This window comes from Xenopus laevis, chromosome 4S (genome assembly GCF_017654675.1).
Source record: "Xenopus laevis strain J_2021 chromosome 4S, Xenopus_laevis_v10.1, whole genome shotgun sequence".
NCBI classification, from domain to species: Eukaryota; Metazoa; Chordata; class Amphibia; order Anura; family Pipidae; genus Xenopus; species Xenopus laevis.
Genome location: NC_054378.1, coordinates 101,751,525 through 101,771,575, shown reverse-complemented (window position 1 = coordinate 101,771,575; position 20,051 = coordinate 101,751,525). Strand labels below are relative to the sequence as shown.

The 20,051-nt window shown below is 41.8% G+C and overlaps 1 protein-coding gene and 1 pseudogene across 1 annotated transcript; one reads left to right on the top strand and one right to left on the bottom strand.

Moving 5' to 3' along the window:
• Window positions 1-1,501: 1,501 nt before the first annotated feature.
• LOC108715022 lies at window positions 1,502-8,492 on the top strand (annotated as a pseudogene).
• A 1,628-nt stretch (window positions 8,493-10,120) lies between these two features.
• Window positions 10,121-19,634, bottom strand: kdelr3.S (KDEL endoplasmic reticulum protein retention receptor 3 S homeolog). Its single transcript, XM_018261260.2, has 5 exons — window positions 19,052-19,634; window positions 17,345-17,445; window positions 15,833-15,991; window positions 12,136-12,388; window positions 10,121-10,441 (listed from the first exon to the last, which is right to left on the bottom strand). The coding sequence occupies exons 1-5, from the start codon at window positions 19,140-19,142 to the stop codon at window positions 10,401-10,403; spliced, it is 645 nt and encodes a 214-aa protein (XP_018116749.1). The 5' UTR covers window positions 19,143-19,634; the 3' UTR covers window positions 10,121-10,400.
• Between the last annotated feature and the right edge of the window lie 417 nt (window positions 19,635-20,051).

Here is a 20,051-nt window from a genome sequence, read left to right as displayed (position 1 = left end):
TTCATTGATTATTTATTGGTGTTATTAAAACATACTTTTACACATGAGGTACCAGTTGCTTGTGGTAGATAAATTACAATTTTACACAGTACAAAAATATTTAGGGGTTCTGCAAAGTTTACTAAAGGTCTAGTCACCTTTACCAACTGATCAGCAGGTAGCATTTACTGGTCACCTGTTTAAAAGCAAACATTTTATTGGTTTATTGTGCAATCTTTGTGTTTTTATTACATATGGGGCAATAGAATTGAATGCTCTGTACAAATCTCCCATGACAAAGGAATCCGCATAAATCTAGCCTTAAATGGTTTGATCTGTATATTAGCCTAGTTGCCAGCGAAGCTTTTCCGTGAACTGATTTTCAGCTGTCAGTAAGGTTGCCACCTGGCCGGTAAAAATGATGGTTGATCCCAATGTTATTAATAGGGAAAAAAGGCTAAATATATAGGCAGGATGGTATTTTTTTCCAGAAAAATGGCAACCCTAGCTGTCAGGCTGACAGTCAGGTAGGGAGGCTGTGTAGGGAGTAGGGATGCACTGAATCCAGGATTCGGTTTGGGATCCGGCCTTTTTCAGCAGGACTTGGAGCCGAACCGAATCCGAATCCTAATTTGCATATGCAAATTAGGGAAGGGGAGGGAAATCACGTGACTTTTTGTAACAAAACAAGGAAGTAAAAAAAATTTTCCCCTTCCCACCCCTAATTTGCTTATACAAATTAGGATTTGGATTCGGTTCAGTATCCGCCAGAATCTTTCGTGAAGGATTCGGGGGTTCGGCCGAATCCAAAATAGTTTTTTAGTTGAAGGAATTTCCCAACCTGTGTTTTTTAGCATGCAGTTGAAAGTGTTGCCCGATTGCCTCTGGTCACTGATACTGACAGTGAAAAAAAAAGATTGGCTGTGAGGCTACTATTTTATTGCTGTCCTTATCTTCTATTACTTCTTTTTCTTTTTTAGGCCTTTGACTATTCATCTTTCATTTTGATTTCAAAGCTGCACCCTGGTTTGCTAGGATGATATACCCATAGCAACCAGTGGCAGAACAGCCTTTCAGCAGGCCCCCTCCTCCTGACCATATAACTTCATGCATAGCCGATATTACCCCAGCCATTTTTACTGGGACATAATACGTATCAATCTTGGATTATGTCAGCAATAAATTAGTGTATTGCATAGACACAGGAGTACTGCTGTGAGTGACACTGTAGCTGAACATGTGTTGAGCTGGAGAGCTGCTCAATAAAAAGCTAGATAACTCAAAAACCATAAATAATAATAAATGAAAAGTAATTGCAAATTGTCTCCGAATATCATTCTCTACTTCATACTAAAAGTTATCTCTAAGGCAGGGCTGGAACTAGGGGTAGGCAGAGTAGGCACGTGCCTAGGGCGCAAAGCTTGAGGGGTGCCAGGCACGTATCTTTCACTGCTACCTACCCCTAGTCCGGCTGAGTTAGTGCCGCTCCAGTCCATGCGCCTATTTGTGCGCATGCGCGTACATGAGGGGAGAGCGTGCCTGGAGAGGTCGACGCAGCTGGTTAGTGCGCATGTGCATGCCTCCTATGGGTGCGGTCAGTGCGCATCCGCGCGCGGACGCATCCGCGCAGACGTCCTATGTGCATGTCAGTGCGCCTGTGCAGCGGATGGGGCGTCACGGCTGGCAGGTTTGCCTGGGTTGCCCAGCCAGCATGGCCTGGCCCTGCTCAAAGGTGAACGACCCATTTAAGGGAAACCATTGCCTTTGGTGTTGTAAATAGCACTTACACCACCTGCCCTATGTGACACTTTTGCATTATATGTCTCTAATGTGACATCACTGGGGGGCATTTTGGTCTTTTTTTTAAATATCATTAATGGAAAAGAGGACAAGAGTATGTTTTTCTTCACACTGAGCTGCAAACTGTTCTCCAAAATCTATGCCTCCAAAATTCTTTAGCTTTATGATTACTGTTGCCACAGTAAAGCCCAGGGCCTGTTTTTGAAGCATAACTTCCAGCATTATAATTTCTCCAATCCCACTGGGGTTGCTGCAGTTATAGTTCAATGACATCTGAACTCTAAATCATTGTGGTGACTGGGGACCCGCTGCACCAGAAAGTTGGCCATATACACGCTACAATTATGATCTTTCCCACCACTACAAAGATCTTTCGTCCACTCTACTAATGTTAAGAGCTGAGCCATCAGATATGCAGGTAAAAACAAAAAGAATTCTTTAACTCTATCTGGTGATTCAGCTTTAACGCTATGATGTTCAGGAACCTTCAAAGGTGTCCGATCAAAATTTTCAGTCCTGCCCAGTCCTGATATCGGTCGCCTTGTCTCCCACCAGACACGCAATGATTATTGTGCGAATAATATCGGTGCATCGGTGCCACCTTAACACGAATAGAGGGATTTCTTTGGAGAGATGAGCAGTTGTAGTACAGAAACCATTTGGAGGTATTACCTGTATGTTCCACATATTCCAGATAATGATGGAGCGCACTATCTCATGGAGTGAGGGGGTGTAAATCCCTGTTAGAGAAATCTCCATGAACTGCAATGTAACACATCCTTCTTTATTTCAGTAGCCTCATAAATAGAAAGATCAATCCACACCCACGTACTTAGAATGCACTCTGCACAATTCCCTGGCTACCTGTGGAGCAGGCTTTACATGCAGTGCTGTGCTAGTGTCTCACAGTACATGTTCTAAAAACAACTCATTTCTCACTGATGCTCTTAGCATTAGCATTGCTATCCAGAATGATTGATATGCAATATGTGATCTCTCCAGATTGCAGGAAACATAAGACTGACAATATTTTAAACTGTATTTTGTAGACACAATCCAGAACCCCAAGAGAGGAAAGAACATAAAACTTAAATACCATATACCAAGTACAAATGAGGAGGAGGGAGGCACATTTGAAAGTTCCCAAAAAAGGAAGAACTCCAAAATATTTGTGGGGGCAAATGTGTATCCATACAGGGTAGGCTGCAGTTGTAGCGAATCATGTATAAAGTTTCTTGCATCCTTAATGAATCATGGATTCTTATTGTAATTATAGGTGGCATATGGCAAGCTGTGTTAGTGGCCAGGCAAATTGGGGCTAGTGCCGTAGGTATGTTTTTGGGGTCACAGAGGACCTGGAAAGGCAATGCTCTTGATGACAAGGCAGCTGGGAGGTTTCAAAGAACCTGCAAAGAGCTAGGATTCAAGTCATGCTATATCTTGCCACATAGAACCTATTGATGAATTTGGGCTCCCCTAAACCAGGTGAGATCAGCTTTACTTCCAGAGCTCTCCCTGCACTGAGAATCCCTGATATACATAGCATGCATTCATCCTCCAGGTATTTACAGCGGGCTATGGTTGTGAATGAGTTGCATAAGTGTCACCAGTTGGGTCTGTACAATATCCACCCTGGGTCCTGTGTTGGAGCTACTGTATGTCTGTCAACATATGTCTGGAGCTCATTGCTGATGGAATCAACCTTGCCCAATCTCACTTTCCAGGGGTCACTGCGGGTTAGTATCCTTTATATGCCTACAGCTACAATCGTTTTGTAGCCAATCCCCATCCATTCTCTTCACAGCCACTGAGCCACAGTCTGAGCAATCCTAATCTTCTCTCTACCTGTATTAGCAACTGTTAGATTGCCCCTGTAGCACATGTCTGTCTGTCCTAGCAACACCCGCTCTGTAAGTATTTATCCACTGTTTGTTATCCAACTTGCAACTAGAGAATATGAGCTGCCAGGGTAGTACAGTTGGTGGTTGGCTTGAGGAGCTGAATGGAATTATAGACCTTGTTGTGGATAAATCCTACATCGAAGTGTGCCTTGATACATGTCAAATATGATGGGTTTTTTTTAGATGCTGGTCTGTACAGATGGATCTCTCTAACTTCTTGGCTCACTTATCTCTGCAGGTCATGATCTCTCAAAGAAGGCTGGATTCGAGCACATGCTGGATGAACTTAGTATGGTTGTTGGTCTTTCCTTCCTAAAGGCCATACACCTAAATGATTCCCAAGGTTAGCTAGTGTTTATGTACCTACTGTACATACTGTATGCCTACATATTGGGGTAATGAAGAACAGAACTAATGTGATATTGATATGATATTTGAGACTCCTCTCAGGTATGTACCTCAAGGAATCATAGTTTTAAACAATTGGATCTCTAGATACAGTATATAAGATGCTGTAAGAGCTGAATTCCCAGATTGGCTTTAAAGACTAGGAATGGTCAAGGGAAAAGTGACGATGCTTGCTGTATTGCAAAAAAAGGAAGAAAAAAACAAAATTGAGCAAACATTTATTATATCTGCTAGTGATCCAGTTAAATAAAGTACAGTTTAATAACGAACCCCCCCCCCTTAAAATGGTGGACCATTTCAGGACAAATACGTTTTAATACACCTGTCAGATATGTCTGTTATTATGTCTGTTGCATTCACCATCAAACTTTTATATTAAACTGTTGCCTGTTTATTCTGCAGTGGGTTGTGATTTTAGAAGGTTAGACTTTTTCTATCTTGGCACTGCTCTGTGGGCCAAATTTTGGTCAGACCCCCCACCTTAGCTCAAAACAGATGTAGAAAATATTGTTATAATTATCCCCCTATTGTAGGTTTTAGGACATTCACCATCAAATATCACCCTTACTGGCCTCTAGCAGATTTGTCACTCACCCTTTGGGGGCACTTGATTACGCTTGGCTGTAGAGTGTAGGATTGACTGGGGATGATTGTGTCTATGTATTTATAGTCCTTGCCACATACAAGTAGGTAACAGACAAGAACAGAAAATGGTAAGAGGAGTGACTGGGCCACTGAAAAGGACTAAGAGGGAAAGGGGAAGAATCTTCTCTGCAACAAATCTCAAATTGGTTTTTGATACTAATACAGTTGTGTTCAGAATAATAGCATTAGAATAAGAATAATTCTTCTTAACAAACTCAAACATTCACTGTATAAACTGAAAAATTATTCAAGATGTTGCTTTTCTTTGAATCAATGGACTAATATTTAGTTGTATAATCAGTGTTTCTGAGAACTGCTGCACATCTGTGTTACATGGAGTCCACCAACTTCTGGCACCTGTTACATTCCACAATTCTTCTGCATTTCTTGCTTTTGCCTCAAACAGCATTTTTGATGTCACCCCACAAGTTTTCTATTGGATTAAGACCCGGGATTATGCTGGTCACTCCATAACGTCAATCTTGTTGGTCTGGAACCAAGATGTTGCTCATTTACTGGTGTGTTTGGGGTCGTTGTCTTGTTGAAACCCCCATTTCAAGGACATTTCCTCTTCGGCATAAGACAACACGACCTCTTCATGTATTCTGATGTATTGAAACTGATCCATGATTCCTGATATGAAATAAGTAGGCCCAACACCATAGTATGAGAAACATCCCCATATCATGATGCTTGTGCCACCAGCTTTACACTGTACTGTGGCTTTAATTCAGTGTTTGGGGGTCGTCTGACAAACTGTCTGCAGCCCCTAGACCCAAAAAGAACAATCTTGCTTTCATCAGTCCACAAACTGTAGCACCATTTCTCTTTAGGCCAGTCAATGTGTTCTTTGGCAAATTGTAAGCGCTTCATCAAATCTTTTGTTCCAACAATGAGACTTTGCAAGGGCTTCACACAGGCGTCTTCTAATTGTATCACACCTTCTTTGATCTTCCTGCAGCTGATCTTGGCTTTCTTCTATAGAGGCGAATAGTCGTTTTCTGTTTTCTTCCACATCTTTCAGGTTTTAGTTGCCATTTTAAAGAATTTGAGATCATTTTAGCTGAGCAGCCTATCATTTTCTGCACTTCTTTATATGTTTTCCCCTCTCCAATCAACGTTTTTATCAAAGTACGCTGTTCTTCTGTACAATGTCTGGAAGGAGCCATTTTACTCAGATTCTCAGAGAGAAATGCACTATAACCAGCATGCACAACATTTGCTCCTTCCTTCCTTAAATAAAGGCCGTAATTGACACCTGTTTTTTCATAGAATGAATGGCGTCACTAATTGAACTCCACACTGCTATTATTTGGAACAAGCCTCAATTAATGATTCAATGACACAGAATCAGCAGCATGCATGTTGAGACTGTTGGATTTCTATGACTCTACTACACCTACTAGTAAATTATTTGCCATAAAGAAATACAATTTCTACCAAAAACAGTAATTGATCAGGTTAGTGATTCCAGACTGCTATTATTCTGATCACAACTGTATATAAAATGGAAAGTATACCCTATTAGAAGAATAGAATGCCCTGTTCTATGAATGAAGGTAAACATTATTGTTTTTTTAACATTCAACTGAAGTTATTTTGAAGCAGTTTAAGGACAGTGATTATGTTATACTGTGAGGCCACTGTACTTCTAGGCATGTGCAGCAGCCCTCGTTGCTATGATTTGGCCTTTTTATCAGAGCATCTCTTTTATATTTGCAAGTCTATCACCCCAGCAAAACTACCAGCACTTGTGACCAAGGTGAATACCTTATTTATGTTGATTTAGTACCTACTTTAGGAATGGGTTCAATAGTAAAAGCACTGCACTGGTAAAACTGGTGTTTGCTATAGAAACAAAACTATAGCTTATATAAACAAACTGCTGTGTAGCCATGGGGGCAGCCATTCAAGCACAGAATACACAACAGATAACAGATATGTTCTGAAGAATTCTATTGTATACTACAGAGTTTATGTTATCTGCTGTGTATCCTGCGCCTTTTCTCCTTTTTCAGCTATGAATGGCTGCCCCCATGGCTACACAGCAGCCTGTTTATATAAACTATAGCAGAGTTTCTGAAGCAAATACACCAGTTGTACCAGTGCAGGGCAACACTACGTTATATTCTCACTTTCATTTTTTGGGTGTTACTGTTCCTTTAAAATGGCTAAATACACACAGAAGTGACTGACTAATAATAATTAAAATGTTTCCATGTTTAGTAATATGTTGTCATGGTGATGTGAAGCTAAACCTTTATTCATTTGGTTATGTTTAGCATTGGCGAAGACAAAAGAAATAGGCACATATAGCCCGCTCTGTAGTTGTTAAACGATCACTATACTGCACATAATATTTTTTATTCCTTTGCAGGTGCATAATGTACTGTAAGTATTGAGGCCAATATATGATTGCTTTATTAATGCTTTTCCACCCAGTTGCCTAGGCAGCCATTAATTCCCTGATGAATGAACTGACACTGGCTTCCTTATTTCCTCCCTTACCTCTCCTGTTGTGTTATCATCTTCTTACAAGAAGCAAGGAAGGCACTTGATTTTCGCACATCCTTTACAGACACCATTGTGACATGGGTATTACTTAAACTACCATTGCTCAAATAAACAATTTGCTATTAAGAGCCCATTTATATAACATCATGCATATTGTCAGCTCCATTCTTATGGGCTATTTATTTTGCTGTGTAAAATAACAACAACACATCACCAGGCTTCACTGCATAAATAACGTCTTAAAGAGAACTAACCCCCCCCACCCATACCAAAAGCCCCCTAAACTTCCTGGCATTGCCGACTCTCCCTCCCCGCGATGTGCATTAGTAAAAATAAAAAACCCTTTAAAAAAAATCTTACCCTTACAGGGGATGTAAAGGCAAAAAAATAAAATACCATTTTAAGATATCATTTGACTTGTGCTGTTTTGATCATTTATGACAATCCCTAAGCTTAGCTTCCAAACTGAAGCACAGACCACACTGAGCATGTGCGTAGTCTTAGTCTTGTAAAGATGTTTATTAAAGTTACAAGATGACAGCCCACTTTGCTAACTTTGAAAGCATAAATCATTTGTTTAATTAGGCTTTTGGTGCAGTAAGTTCATGTTTATATTTAGTATACAAAATACTGCATTATTCTATTTTAGACTTTAGTTGTCCTTTAAATGCAGAAAAGCGCAGAGACACCACCTTCCATCGCTTCGTATTATCTTCGAGTCTCTTGGCCGACACAAAGTCTGCCGGCGCATTCGCAGTTTGGCCAAGTCAGGAATTGACTTTAACTGAGCATGCGCAAGTCGATGTTGAGACCCGAAGAGGATACGAATCTGCATTTAAGATGCAGATTTTTTTAAAGGTTTTTTTTTTTATTACTGCACATCGAGGGGAGAGGGGGGCAATGGCAGGAGATTTAGAGGGGCTTTGGGACAGGGGGGGGTTTAGTTCTTATATAATCTTTATGCATTTTTTCTTAACTTCGTGACTTCCGCTAGAACTAATGTAAAATAATGTCAGATCGGGTGTTTGCATGGAGTGAAATTACACACGTCTTGATAAACTCGCCATTTATTTTACACAGCTTTTTACACTGTTTTTTCAGCAAATTTCATTTAACACAGCATAATAAATATGCCTCTTAATCTCTCTTTTTTGCAGCTCAGATGACCATTCAAAGGAGATAGACCTGCTGTATTCTCTGTGTGCAAAAGGTCGAGTAGCAGCAAAGCCCAAGAGAAAGCGCTGATCCCACAGTCTCACTGCTGCTCAGAAGGGTGCTGGGACCGACACATCCCTTGTGTTTAACAATTGATCTTCCATCCCAAACATGTTTTGTATTGGTATTGTACCCGTTATCCAGAATGCTCGGGACCTGGTGTTTTCTTGATCTTCATACATTAAGTCTACTAGAAAATCATGTAAACATTAAATAAAGCCAATAGGCTGGTTTTGCTTCCAATAAGGATTAATTATATCTTAGTTTGGATCAAGTACAAGGTACTGTTTTATTATTACAGAGAAAATCATTTTTAAAAATGTGGATTATTTTATTACAATGGAGTCTATCCATAATTCTGAGCTTTCTGGATAACGGGCTTCCGGATAATGGTAACATGATAACAGTTTACATGAATTCCTTTTCAACGCTATTAAGCCGTTTACTAACTGCTAATTAATGCATTAACAATCTGTTGGTCAGGTCAGAGAGATTTTTCAGAAGTTCTTTTGGTAAGAAAGAGATCAGAAACCTCAGATGGCCTTTCCTATCTCTTTTCTGAGTAGAACAAAATCGGAAAGTTTTTTTTCTTCTGATTATATTTCTCCAACTGTACAGTCAGAGCAACTAACCTGCAGGTGGCGGTGTTGCATATGTCATTCTATTAGCAGTTAATAAACAGCTTAAGGGCAGGGGCACACGAAGATACTGAGGGAGTAGTTGCCCAGCGACAAATTGCTTCATCTTCAGGCGACTAATCTCCCCGAACTGCCTCCCCCCTGCTAGAATCGAAATCACCGGCGGGATGGCACTCGGATCGCTTCATTTTCCGAAGTTGCCTCCCGCCAGCGATTTAGGCAGTTCCTTAAAAAGGATAAAAAGCAAGAAAAGCACCCTGTGCCTAGGTTCGGAGTTTACACAGGCAGCCATTGGATTCCTATATAAATCCAGCAGGAGGTTTTACCCCTGTCCTTGGCGACTGGTGCATACACAAAGACTTTCCTGCAATTGCTTCGGTTGTATAGAGGGCAGTTGGGGAGTCATGGGGAGTCAAGTGTCATAGAGATGTGTCAGTGTTTTGATGAGTGGAAGCCACAGTCTGATTTCTAAAACTCCTTGTTTCACACTTCACAATGACAGTGCAAATACCCAAGAACAACCAAACACATATGAGAATCAGGGACGCCACTCTCAGTTTGAGAAACACTGCAACACAAATAAAAGATGGATACAGTAGTAGCAAAACTGAAAGATGGAGCAGAGAGCTCTACAATCCTCATTGGACTATCTCAGCCAATCAGAGAAGGGAACATTCCCTAAGTCCCTATTCTTTACCTTGGATCCCCACGTTACTGGGCAACATCATCTAGTGTTCTTCAACATATAATCAAGGGGTAAAGCAGTTGTAGTCTAGCCACAAAGCTAAGAAACTTCGCTTAAATTGAAGAAAAGTTACAGTGTATTTTTTTGTACATGTTCTTCATGTTCTGCAGCATAATCTCAGACTTGTATCCCAAATATACTTCATTCAACTTAGCAAAACCCAAGAAGTTAATAAATGAACTGCTGCAGTTTAACTATCCATTAGACAAGAGCCATGGAAGAGAAAACAGGACGGAAGCATCATGTACAGAACGACACAGAACGACACAGTATCTTATAGAATTTTTTTATTTAAAAGATCACTTTACATTAATCAATTCAATCAATTCATAAACAGTTCACAAATCATACAATAAAACAAAAATAACCAAAAATCCCACAAACCCAGCCATACACCCTCCAGCCCGCAGAGTCCATCCCTCTGTCCATTGGCAACTTTTCCATCAAACACACCAAGTCAAAGGCCAGTTTGAAAAGTTCCTTATAGAGTCTGAGGGAAGCAATAGAATGAAGTCCATGGCACGGCTTGGTGCAGGTCACTGAGGTCCGGCTTTTTTACACTGGCATAGGGAGGCTCAGCTTCTTGCCCTTGAGAACTGAAAGTAAAGTAAGTTGAGAAACTTTTCGTTGATAAGCTTGATAATAGGTGGTCTTGCCTTGTGTGCACTGCATAGTAATGATGGAGCCCAGTTTGCCATTGCCCATATGATTCTATGAACAGATGCATTTGTCCTAGAAATTTCATTCTCCTCTAAAGGCCCTTCCATTTCATACGCATATATTTGCTTTTGTTTTGAACATGTCAGTGCCTACGTGGGGGGCATGATATACAAAGAAGGGGCAGGTGCAGAAAGCATATGAGCTGACCCATTCTGTGCCCTACGGCATACATGCAGTATGTTGCTTGCTGCCACCTGAGCGACTGGCACACACGGAGCATAGCATGACCATCTGCTGTGAACCTGAAGATAAATCCTTCACTCGGCATTTCTGCACACTGTACAGTACAGCTGCACTCTTTATTCCCACACATAACCTCTATATCTGTGTGGGTGCTTTGTGCATTTCTTTATTATACCACAAATAAACTCTATCCTTAAAGGGGTTGTTCACCTTCAAACAACTAGTTGTTATCAGATAGATCACCAGAAATAACGACTTTTTCCAATGACTTTCTATTTTCTATGTGTCACGGTTTTTCTAATATTGAAGTATAAAGTGTAATTTCTCTCCTTCTGAAGCAGCTCTGGGAGGGGGGGTCGCCGATCCTGTAAACTGTTCTAAATTGATACATTTAGTTGATACATTTCTTATCTTGGTCCCTGCTGAGCAGAATCTCTGGGTCTCTTTACAGGCAGCTGTTAAATAATGGAAAGTAATTGGAAAAAGTCATTATTTCTAGGGAACAATCTAAAAACAACTAAATTGAAAAAAGTGTTTGGAAGGTGAACAACCCCTTTAAACAATACAGTTAGGACAGGCCCTGTACGTCATCTTAAAGGGGTAGTTTACTTTTAAGTTACACTTTTTGTAGGTTATTGAATGGCCAAATCTAAGCAACTTTTCAATTGCTCTTCACTTTTTTAACAGTTTTTTTAACGGTTTCAGCTTTTCCAGCTTTCAAATGGGGGTCGCTAACCCCATCCTCTGTAAGTCTACAGATTTATTGTTATTGCTAATTTGTATTACTCATCTTTCCAATCAGGTCTTCAATTCATATTCCAATCTCTAATTCAAATCAATGCATAGGTAAATTGGACCCTAGCAGCCAGATTGCTGAAACTGCAGACTAGAGAGCTGCTGAATAATAAGCAAAATAACTCAAAAACAATAAAAAATTAAACCGTCTTAGAATATCAGTCTCTACATCATACTAACAGTTAGGGCAGGAGCACACAAAGTTACTGGGGGAGATTAGTCCTCCAGCGACAAATCGCTTCTCCTTTCGGGCGACTATTCTCCCCGAACTGCCTCCCGGACGGCTAGAATCTAAATCACCAGCAGGATGGCACTCGAAGCACTTTGTTTTCCAAAGTTGCCTCACGTGGAAACTTCAGGCGACTTTGGAAAACGAAGAGTTCCAGGTGCCTTCCCGATTTAGATTCTGGCCGGTGGGGAGGCAGTTCAGGAAGATTAGTCACCTGAAGAAGAAGCGGTTTGTCGCTGGGCAACTAATCTCTCTCAGTAGCTTCATGTGCCCCTGCCCTTAACTCAAACGTGAACAACCCCTTTGACATCAACATTTGTTACATGAATGTTGGTTCCTCTCTGATCTCCGCCCGTTCCTTACCTTTGGTAATGTAGAGGTAGAAGAAGTCAAAGTAAAAGATGGTTTGCACTATGCCTGACACCACTGCAATCTGATCAAAGAACTTTTCTGTATGGTAGCGCCAGATCCAGTTGGCCAAGTAAAGCACACGATAGAGGCCCAAGAAGAAGAGATAGTGGTTAGTGATAGATTCCGCTTCTCCTGTCTTACTGATCATGAAGAGCTGGGGTAGGATGGCCACTGACTCCAAGTAAATAGAAAAGGTCCATAAGATCTGCAGGACAAATAATATACAGAATCATCAAAATAAAATCCAATGACGACAAAGCTTAGATATGTTTATCTCGCAGAGAAGGCAATAACTCCTTTAATTGGGGGGAGGGGGTTACATTTTGCATACTGTCCCCATTGAAACTACAGCTGTGTTCAGAATAATAGCAGTCCAACATCTAGTAGGTGTAGAAGAGTAATAGAAAACCAACAGCCCCAACCGTCACGACATACATGCTGCTGATTCTGTGTCATTGAATCATTCATTGAGGCTTGTTCCAAATAATAGCAGTGTTCAAAATATTAATAACTTATAATAGCAGTGCAGAGTCCAATTAGTGAGCTCATTCAGTCTCCTTCACCTTCAAACACTTTTCTGAACTCAGTTGGTTTCCGAAAGTTCACCAGAAATGAAGACTTTTACCAATTGCTTTCTATTTTCTATTTGTGACCGTTTTTCTAATACTGAAGTTTAAAGTTTCATTTTTCACCTTCTAAAGCAACTCTGGGTGGGTGGGGGGTCGTCAACTCGTTAACTTTTAGTTAGAATTGATTAAATAGTTGCTAATATTCCAAAGATATGTATGTATGTTAAGATATGTAGAAATGTATGAACTAATTGTAGCAACTAAATGTAGCAAATTCTAACAGTTCAGATGCTCCTTGATGACTGATCTTCCAGACTGAAACACTAGAGACACGAATATGACTATGAAGATTTTCATTCATCCAGGTCATGGTATATCTAGTATAGGTAAATCTAAAAACAACTGGACTTGCTGAGTAATCATTGAAGACGTTTCACTACTCATCCGAGCAGCTTCTTCAGTTCAACTGGACACGAACATTAAACTTACCTTTTGGGAAAACGGTAAAAAATATGAGATGGAAAGCAATTGAAAAAAAGTCTTTGTTTATGGTGAACAATCTGAAAATTCAAACAAATAGAAGCAGTAGCACACCTGGTCTCTCAGTATCCTCACCGGTGCTTGGGGTTAAAGGAGGACGGCACCTCCAACAATAGATCAATAAGATGAAACTCCAGCACACGGATGCTTAAGGGTTCATAACCCGTGTTTATTGTCAATGCCAAACAGGAAACAACGTTTCGGGGGCGTACCCCTTCGTCAGGCGCCTGACGAAGGGGTACGCCCCCGAAACGTTGTTTCCTGTTTGGCATTGACAATAAACACGGGTTATGAACCCTTAAGCATCCGTGTGCTGGAGTTTCATCTTATTGAACAATCTGAAAACAAATGAACTGAAAAAAGTATTTGGAAGGTGAACAAGTAAATGAGCAACATCTTGGTTCCAGACCAAAAAGACTGACGTTATTTTTCTTCATGTTTTGATTTGGAATAGAATGTGCAGTGTTCCCAATGCATTTGCGTGTATGGAAATAAAAGTTATTATAAGGATTTTGAGATTTATTCACTTTTTTTTAAACACACTGCTATTATTCTGAACACAACTGTACATCCTCCACCAGAATGGGGCACTAAAATGTGTCTCTCTCTGCACATGGCACTGCCGGCATTTGACAGAACTACATACAAAAGGAACAGGAGGTGGTTGGCAGCCGCTGGCTTGCCGCTAGTTTAGGTCAGGGGCGGAACTACCAGGGCCCGCACCCCCTCAGGGCCCCCCGGCAGTCCGCGCGCCGCGCATATCCTGGCCAGTTCCGGGTTTACGGAGGGGGGCGGGGTGCCCGGCTGCGCGTCCTGCGCCAGGGCCCGCCCCCCTCTAATTCCGTTTCTGGTTTAGGTGACATTCAGAACAAACAAACCAAGAGTTTGGGGGGTGCAAAGCTCAAGGGAACCCTGTACAGCTTCATTTGCTCCTATGGGTTCTATGCTCTACATGTGTTTTGAAACTCCACAGGGCAGAACAAAGGAATCAGTTAGGCCTTTTGGGACATAGGAATGAATGGGATTGCTGGCGACTGCATACGTGAGGTTGGTTTTGCCAGAAAATGCAAACTTGAACATTAAGCATGGAATGTGTGCAGACAGATCAGACATTTCTTTGCCAGCAGAGATAATGGGATGTGTCCCATTGGCTAAGGTTCACATGGATATATAGATAGATTTTGGCCAGGGTCAGAATTACTGTCAGAATGTTTGTGCATCTGTAACTTCCAGAGAGAGACACGTCAATCTACCATGAGAATCAATGTTGGAGAATATCTAATCTGAGACAAGGATATGTTTCTCTATATAGGCATTTGAGCGCCGTGTCTAGGGCAGCAGCTTTAGGGGTGGCAACCTTAGGGTGCCCATACAGAAAAAAACTAAATGCAGGTAGGGGTGCTACCACTCTCTGGGGCAGATTTGCTAAAGGGCGAAGTGACTAACGCTGGAGAAAATTCGCCAGCGTGACGTCATTCAGGCCGATATACTAACGGGCGCAGGCGTAACTTCGCTAGCAAAAGAGACAGACGCTATTGATCATTGGCGCTCTATCGCCAGGTGAATTTTCGCTCTGCTGAATGGACGTAACTCTGCAAATTCACTAAGATGCGGATTTTACTGAACGTTACCTCATTCGCCAGACTTGCCTTCGCCAGCTCAGACCAGGCGAAGTGCAATGGAGTAGATAGGACTTCCTCAATTTTTAGTGGTATATTTTTCAAAGTCCCAAAAAACTCTGGCGTTTTTTCATTTTTTCAGAGTGATAGTCTGCAACAGTCCGTAAAAAATTTTTTTTTTGGTAACCGGGTTCCCCCCTACATTTCATAACTTATGGAACATAAATTATACACTGGGCTCATGTGTAAGGTATTATAACAACTCTATTTTAATTATTAAGGTTCCCTGGACTTGTGTAGTGTAATGTATTTGCTGCAACATATACGTCCATGTAACTTTATCATTTCCTGCCGTATGCAAATTAGGCAACTCTACCACATCTTCGCTTTGATTGCCGAAGTAACACTAGTGAAAATTCGCCAGCATTCGCTGTCCTGGACGCAACTTCGCATTTTAGTGAATTAGCATTGTCCTAGTGAATTTATGACAGGCGAATTTTCTCCAGTTAGGGCAATTTGCCCCTCTGTGATTTGACAGTCTGCACGTGCACTGGCCACCAAAAAGGGCACAAGCTGCGGTCCGTTGCCGAGAGCAACATCAGACTGAAATCCAGCCCTAATCAAAGAGGATCCTCCCACTTCCATTTAGATCTAACCCAGGTAAGATGATCAGTGTGATTTAGATGATGGCCATATTGTATCAAATCTGACGCTGGCCCATGGATGATCAAGAGAAAATCTATCTGAATGACACATCCATTCACTGGGGCTGCTGGGTGGATATATAGAAATATGCAGTGTTGGTGAGGCCAGAGCACAGGGATCATCACACGCTGTACCTGTCATGTACAAGTGCAAATCTGCATCTCTGCTGTAACCTATAGCAACCAGTCACTTGCTTCCATTCCCTTCCTGACTCACCTCTAGAGGGGTGAAATCATGGTTCTTCATGAAAGACAGTCCGATAACTGGTACCAGGAGGAATTCCAGACGGAATGTGTCATTCTCACTGTCATAAGTCTTCCGGAATCTTCCATAGATCAGATAAACTGTAACATATGCGCAGAGCAAGAAGATGAGCTAGAAAAAAGTTAGAGGTTTAATAGTCAAATCATCTCTTGGCCCTTCAACAACAAATGAGGTGGTTGCATTTTCTAAAGCGGTACATTCATACAGTCTGCGTGTAGCATTACTGGTCACATGGTCTGTCTTGCCCTCGGTGTCTATGATTGGCAGGTTTACACATGGACAAAGGGACACCACTAAGTAATGGCTACATCCATGTAGTATTTCCATCATCAGCAAAGAAAATGAAAATTGTGGCCCTGTAACTAACTACCCCATCTGTGTGACCATTGTTTTGTGCTTTGTACACTGCCTTCCTCAGAAATATAATAATACATTCACTTTGCCTACTGCAGACACATGTATTATAACTGATTACGTAACTTTCAACTGAAGACTTAAAGAAACAGTAACACCAAAATAATGGAAGTGTTCAAAAGGAATGACAGTATAATATAGTGTTGTCCTGCATTGGTAAAACTGGTGTGTTTGCTTAAGAAACTCTACTACAGTTTATATAAACAAGCTGCTGTGTAGCCATGGGGACAGCCATTCAAGCACAGGACACACAGTAGATAACAGATAAGTTCTGATGAACCCCATTGTATACAACTGAGCAAATCTGTTATCTGCTATTTATCCTGTACCTTTTCTCCTTTTTCATGGCTGCCCCCATGGCTACACAGCAGCTTGTTTATATAAACACCAGATTATATTGCTGTTTGTTTAAAAAGCTTTCATTTTTTGGTGTGACTGTTCCTTTAGGCTAGGGGCACACGGCGCGATTTCGCCGCGATTCTGCGCTGGGCGAGTTGTCGCTGCGTTTTTTAAGCCGAAATAGCTTTGCTAACTTTGGCGCTGGCGTCAATGCAAATCGCGGCGAAATCGCTGCGCTAATTCACACGCGGCGATTCTTTTTCTACTGTCGCCCGGAAACGCCCAGCGAGGCAACTTCGGACGACAATAGAAAACGAATCGCCGCGTGTGAATTAGCGCAGCGATTTCGCCGCGATTTGCATTGACGCCAGCGCCAAAGTTAGCAAAGCTATTTCGGCTTAAAAAACGCAGCGACAACTCGCTTAGCGCAGAATCGCGGCGAAATCGCGCCGTGTGCCCCTACCCTTAAAAGGAGATTAAAAATCATCATGGAGTACTTTATATGGCAAAATAATAGCCTATTTGTCCAATAGGGTAACTATAGAGAAAGCAGACCCTGTAGCTGAGGAATGAACCCCCCTCTCCCACCCCAGTCACCTACTCCAACACGTATCCCTCTTCTCCAGTATTTAAATGGGAAGGGGACTGGGATCTGAAGCGAGGCTCCTGTCTCCCCAATGCACCATGAATTCTCCCATTTGTACTTCTTACCTTCATTACAGTGTTGTAGCCAGATATAAATACAGTGAAGAGATCCAAGTACCGTGTCGTGAACACCAGTGCAAAGAGCAGCTGGCTTTTGCCAGATATACCTGCAGGGCACAAAAAAATTAAGTTGTTTATACGAAGCATATTCTCCTCATCTGCCAGTGATTTGCCTTTATGGACACAGGGACACTATGGCACACAGCCTCAGATAAACTGATGGTACTGCTCTATTGAAACCACAGAGCTGGGCAACATGTGCCAGTGGGGCTACTACACTCAGGCTAGTGTTTCCTGCTGACTGACTGGCCGGTCGGAGCTTGCCCACTCACACTCTTACATGCAGCAGTTATCTGCACCCAAATCCAGGATACGAAATAACTGCCAGTAATCTACACACAGTATGTTTGTACTGCAGCCCCAAGAGAGTTCTACTATGTCCAGCTGGATCATCCCTGCTGCTGCACTGCCCAGGCCTGTGGGGATTGCTGAGAGTTCTAGACTAGTTACACAGCTACAGGGCCACAGGCTGGAGATCCCGATCAATCTTGGAATGTAGAATCTTTCCCTTTCACGTTCCTCACTATCCCTTGTGTTTTACACTACACTTCCCCCAGTGAAGCAATGGGCTATAGGGGCACTATTGGCGAGACTAGTCCTTTAGCAGGTTTTCTGATATTAACTTTACCTGATAATTAGCCCAACACTTGCAATATGCTGCCCAGGACTGAGATGTATGATAGTGATGTGCCGGTTGAGCTGAAACCCATGGCGTGACCACAAGTTAGGCAGTTTTGTGTTGGAATGTGGCCAACCTTGGCGGATTACATTTGGGTGTGGGTCATATTAGGCAAGTACAAGATTCCTTGTTGTGGAACCAGAGGTATTTGTATAAGTCGTGTACAAAGTGAGAAGACGCAGGTGCAGGTGTACATATTGCAGGTTCCTTATTTTATGTTTTCCCTCATTTTACATTATTGTTTTGTGGTCCCGTCTATATATTATGCATAATAAATTTCCCTGATTTTACATTTTCCTAGATTTTACATCATTTTTTTCTGATCGCCTGAAAAAATGTAAAATGGGGGTTCTACTGTAATAACATTTTCCCAAAAAAGCCAATAACGGACTCACCAGCCCAGGGCACATAAGTGCAGTAACCAATCACAGACTGGCTTTCATTAGAAGTTAAAATACTGATTATTAGCCTTAACACACACACACATACATATATATATATAAAGTTCAAATTGGACCAGCACTCCAGTTGGATTTTACAAATGATTTTATTAAATCATCACTCATATTCTTCCAACATTTCGCCCCTCTTGGGGCCTATATATATATATATATCTATATATATATATCTATATATATATATATATATACTGTTTCAGAAAGTACCTGCACTCTTTTGTAGTCCAGTGGTGGGTGCTTGCTCAAAAGTTTAGCATACAAAGTTCAGATTGGACCAGCACTCCAATTGTGTTTCAATTGATTTTATTAAATCATCACTCGTATTTTCCAACGTTTCAGCCCCCCTTGGGGCCTTTATCAAGGATAAGGTGCAAGTGATATGACGAGTGATGATTTAATAAAATCAATGACCCAGTGAAGCCGCCTGTATGTGTCAGTCCCTATGTTGTGCATTTGCCATTACAGTGTAGCTTGCATTTAACCCTTTGTCCCCCAATCACACACGCCACTAATTACCAGCACAGGACTTGCTCTGCCACATCTTAAGGAACAGGATAATAATGGCCAGCAGATGGGACACGTCCCCCAAAATCCGAAAAATATTCATTTCAGCTTCTTTTTAAAAAAAAAAATGAAGGGCAATAAGCTTTAAAAAAAAAAAAAAGTATTTTAAAAACTCTTTAAAAGTTTTTTTTTTTTTAAAAAAAAGAGGTTTAAAAAATCCCAAGCCTAAAGCGGCAGAAGCGAGAGACAAGTTACAAGGTGAGAAGTATGAGTTGGGAAGGTTAGAGAGTAAGTTCCAGTGCGCTCTCAGTGCGTCTCCCTTGCGCTGCTCTCTCCGTGTCAGTCATGAGTCTGCGCTGCGGGACTGCGGGTAACGCTCGGGAGACTTTCCTGTACTCAGCCCGGGGTGACGTGGCTGCCGTTGACATAGACATCAGGGCACTGCTATATGGCGTGGGCGGGGCTTATTATACAGGGAAGCTGCAAATTGGGAGAGGGGTGCGGAAGAGTAAATGTGCCCACAGGAATCGTGGCACGAGCCATAGGTGGGTATATGTAGTTGCAGGGACTCCAGCAGCGTCTCCCCGCAGATGTTTTGCTTTGGTATTTCCTATAGGGACCCTAATCCTCTACGTCCCGCCCCCAACCAAACCCTCTGCATGTCGGGACTGACACAACTCGGATGATGTGGAGAAATTACAGTAACAACTGTATTCATATCAGCTTGTCACTTCACTTGTCTGCAGCCCCGGGCCTCTCGCTGACTCACAGGCTCATCGTGTATAGCCGTAACACACTTACACGTTCCTATATATATTTATCTACCCCCATTCTTCACTTTATACCCTGACTGATCCCCCCAAATAAGCCTATAGGTCTGCCCCACAATTGGTGCTGTCCCGTGGTCACGTGATGCTGTGCGGCTGATAAGCAGGGTTGCTAGGTTTCAAAACCAGCCCAAGACTATCTAAAAAAAAAAAAAAGTAGCCGACGTCCATTTTGAAAGTACCCC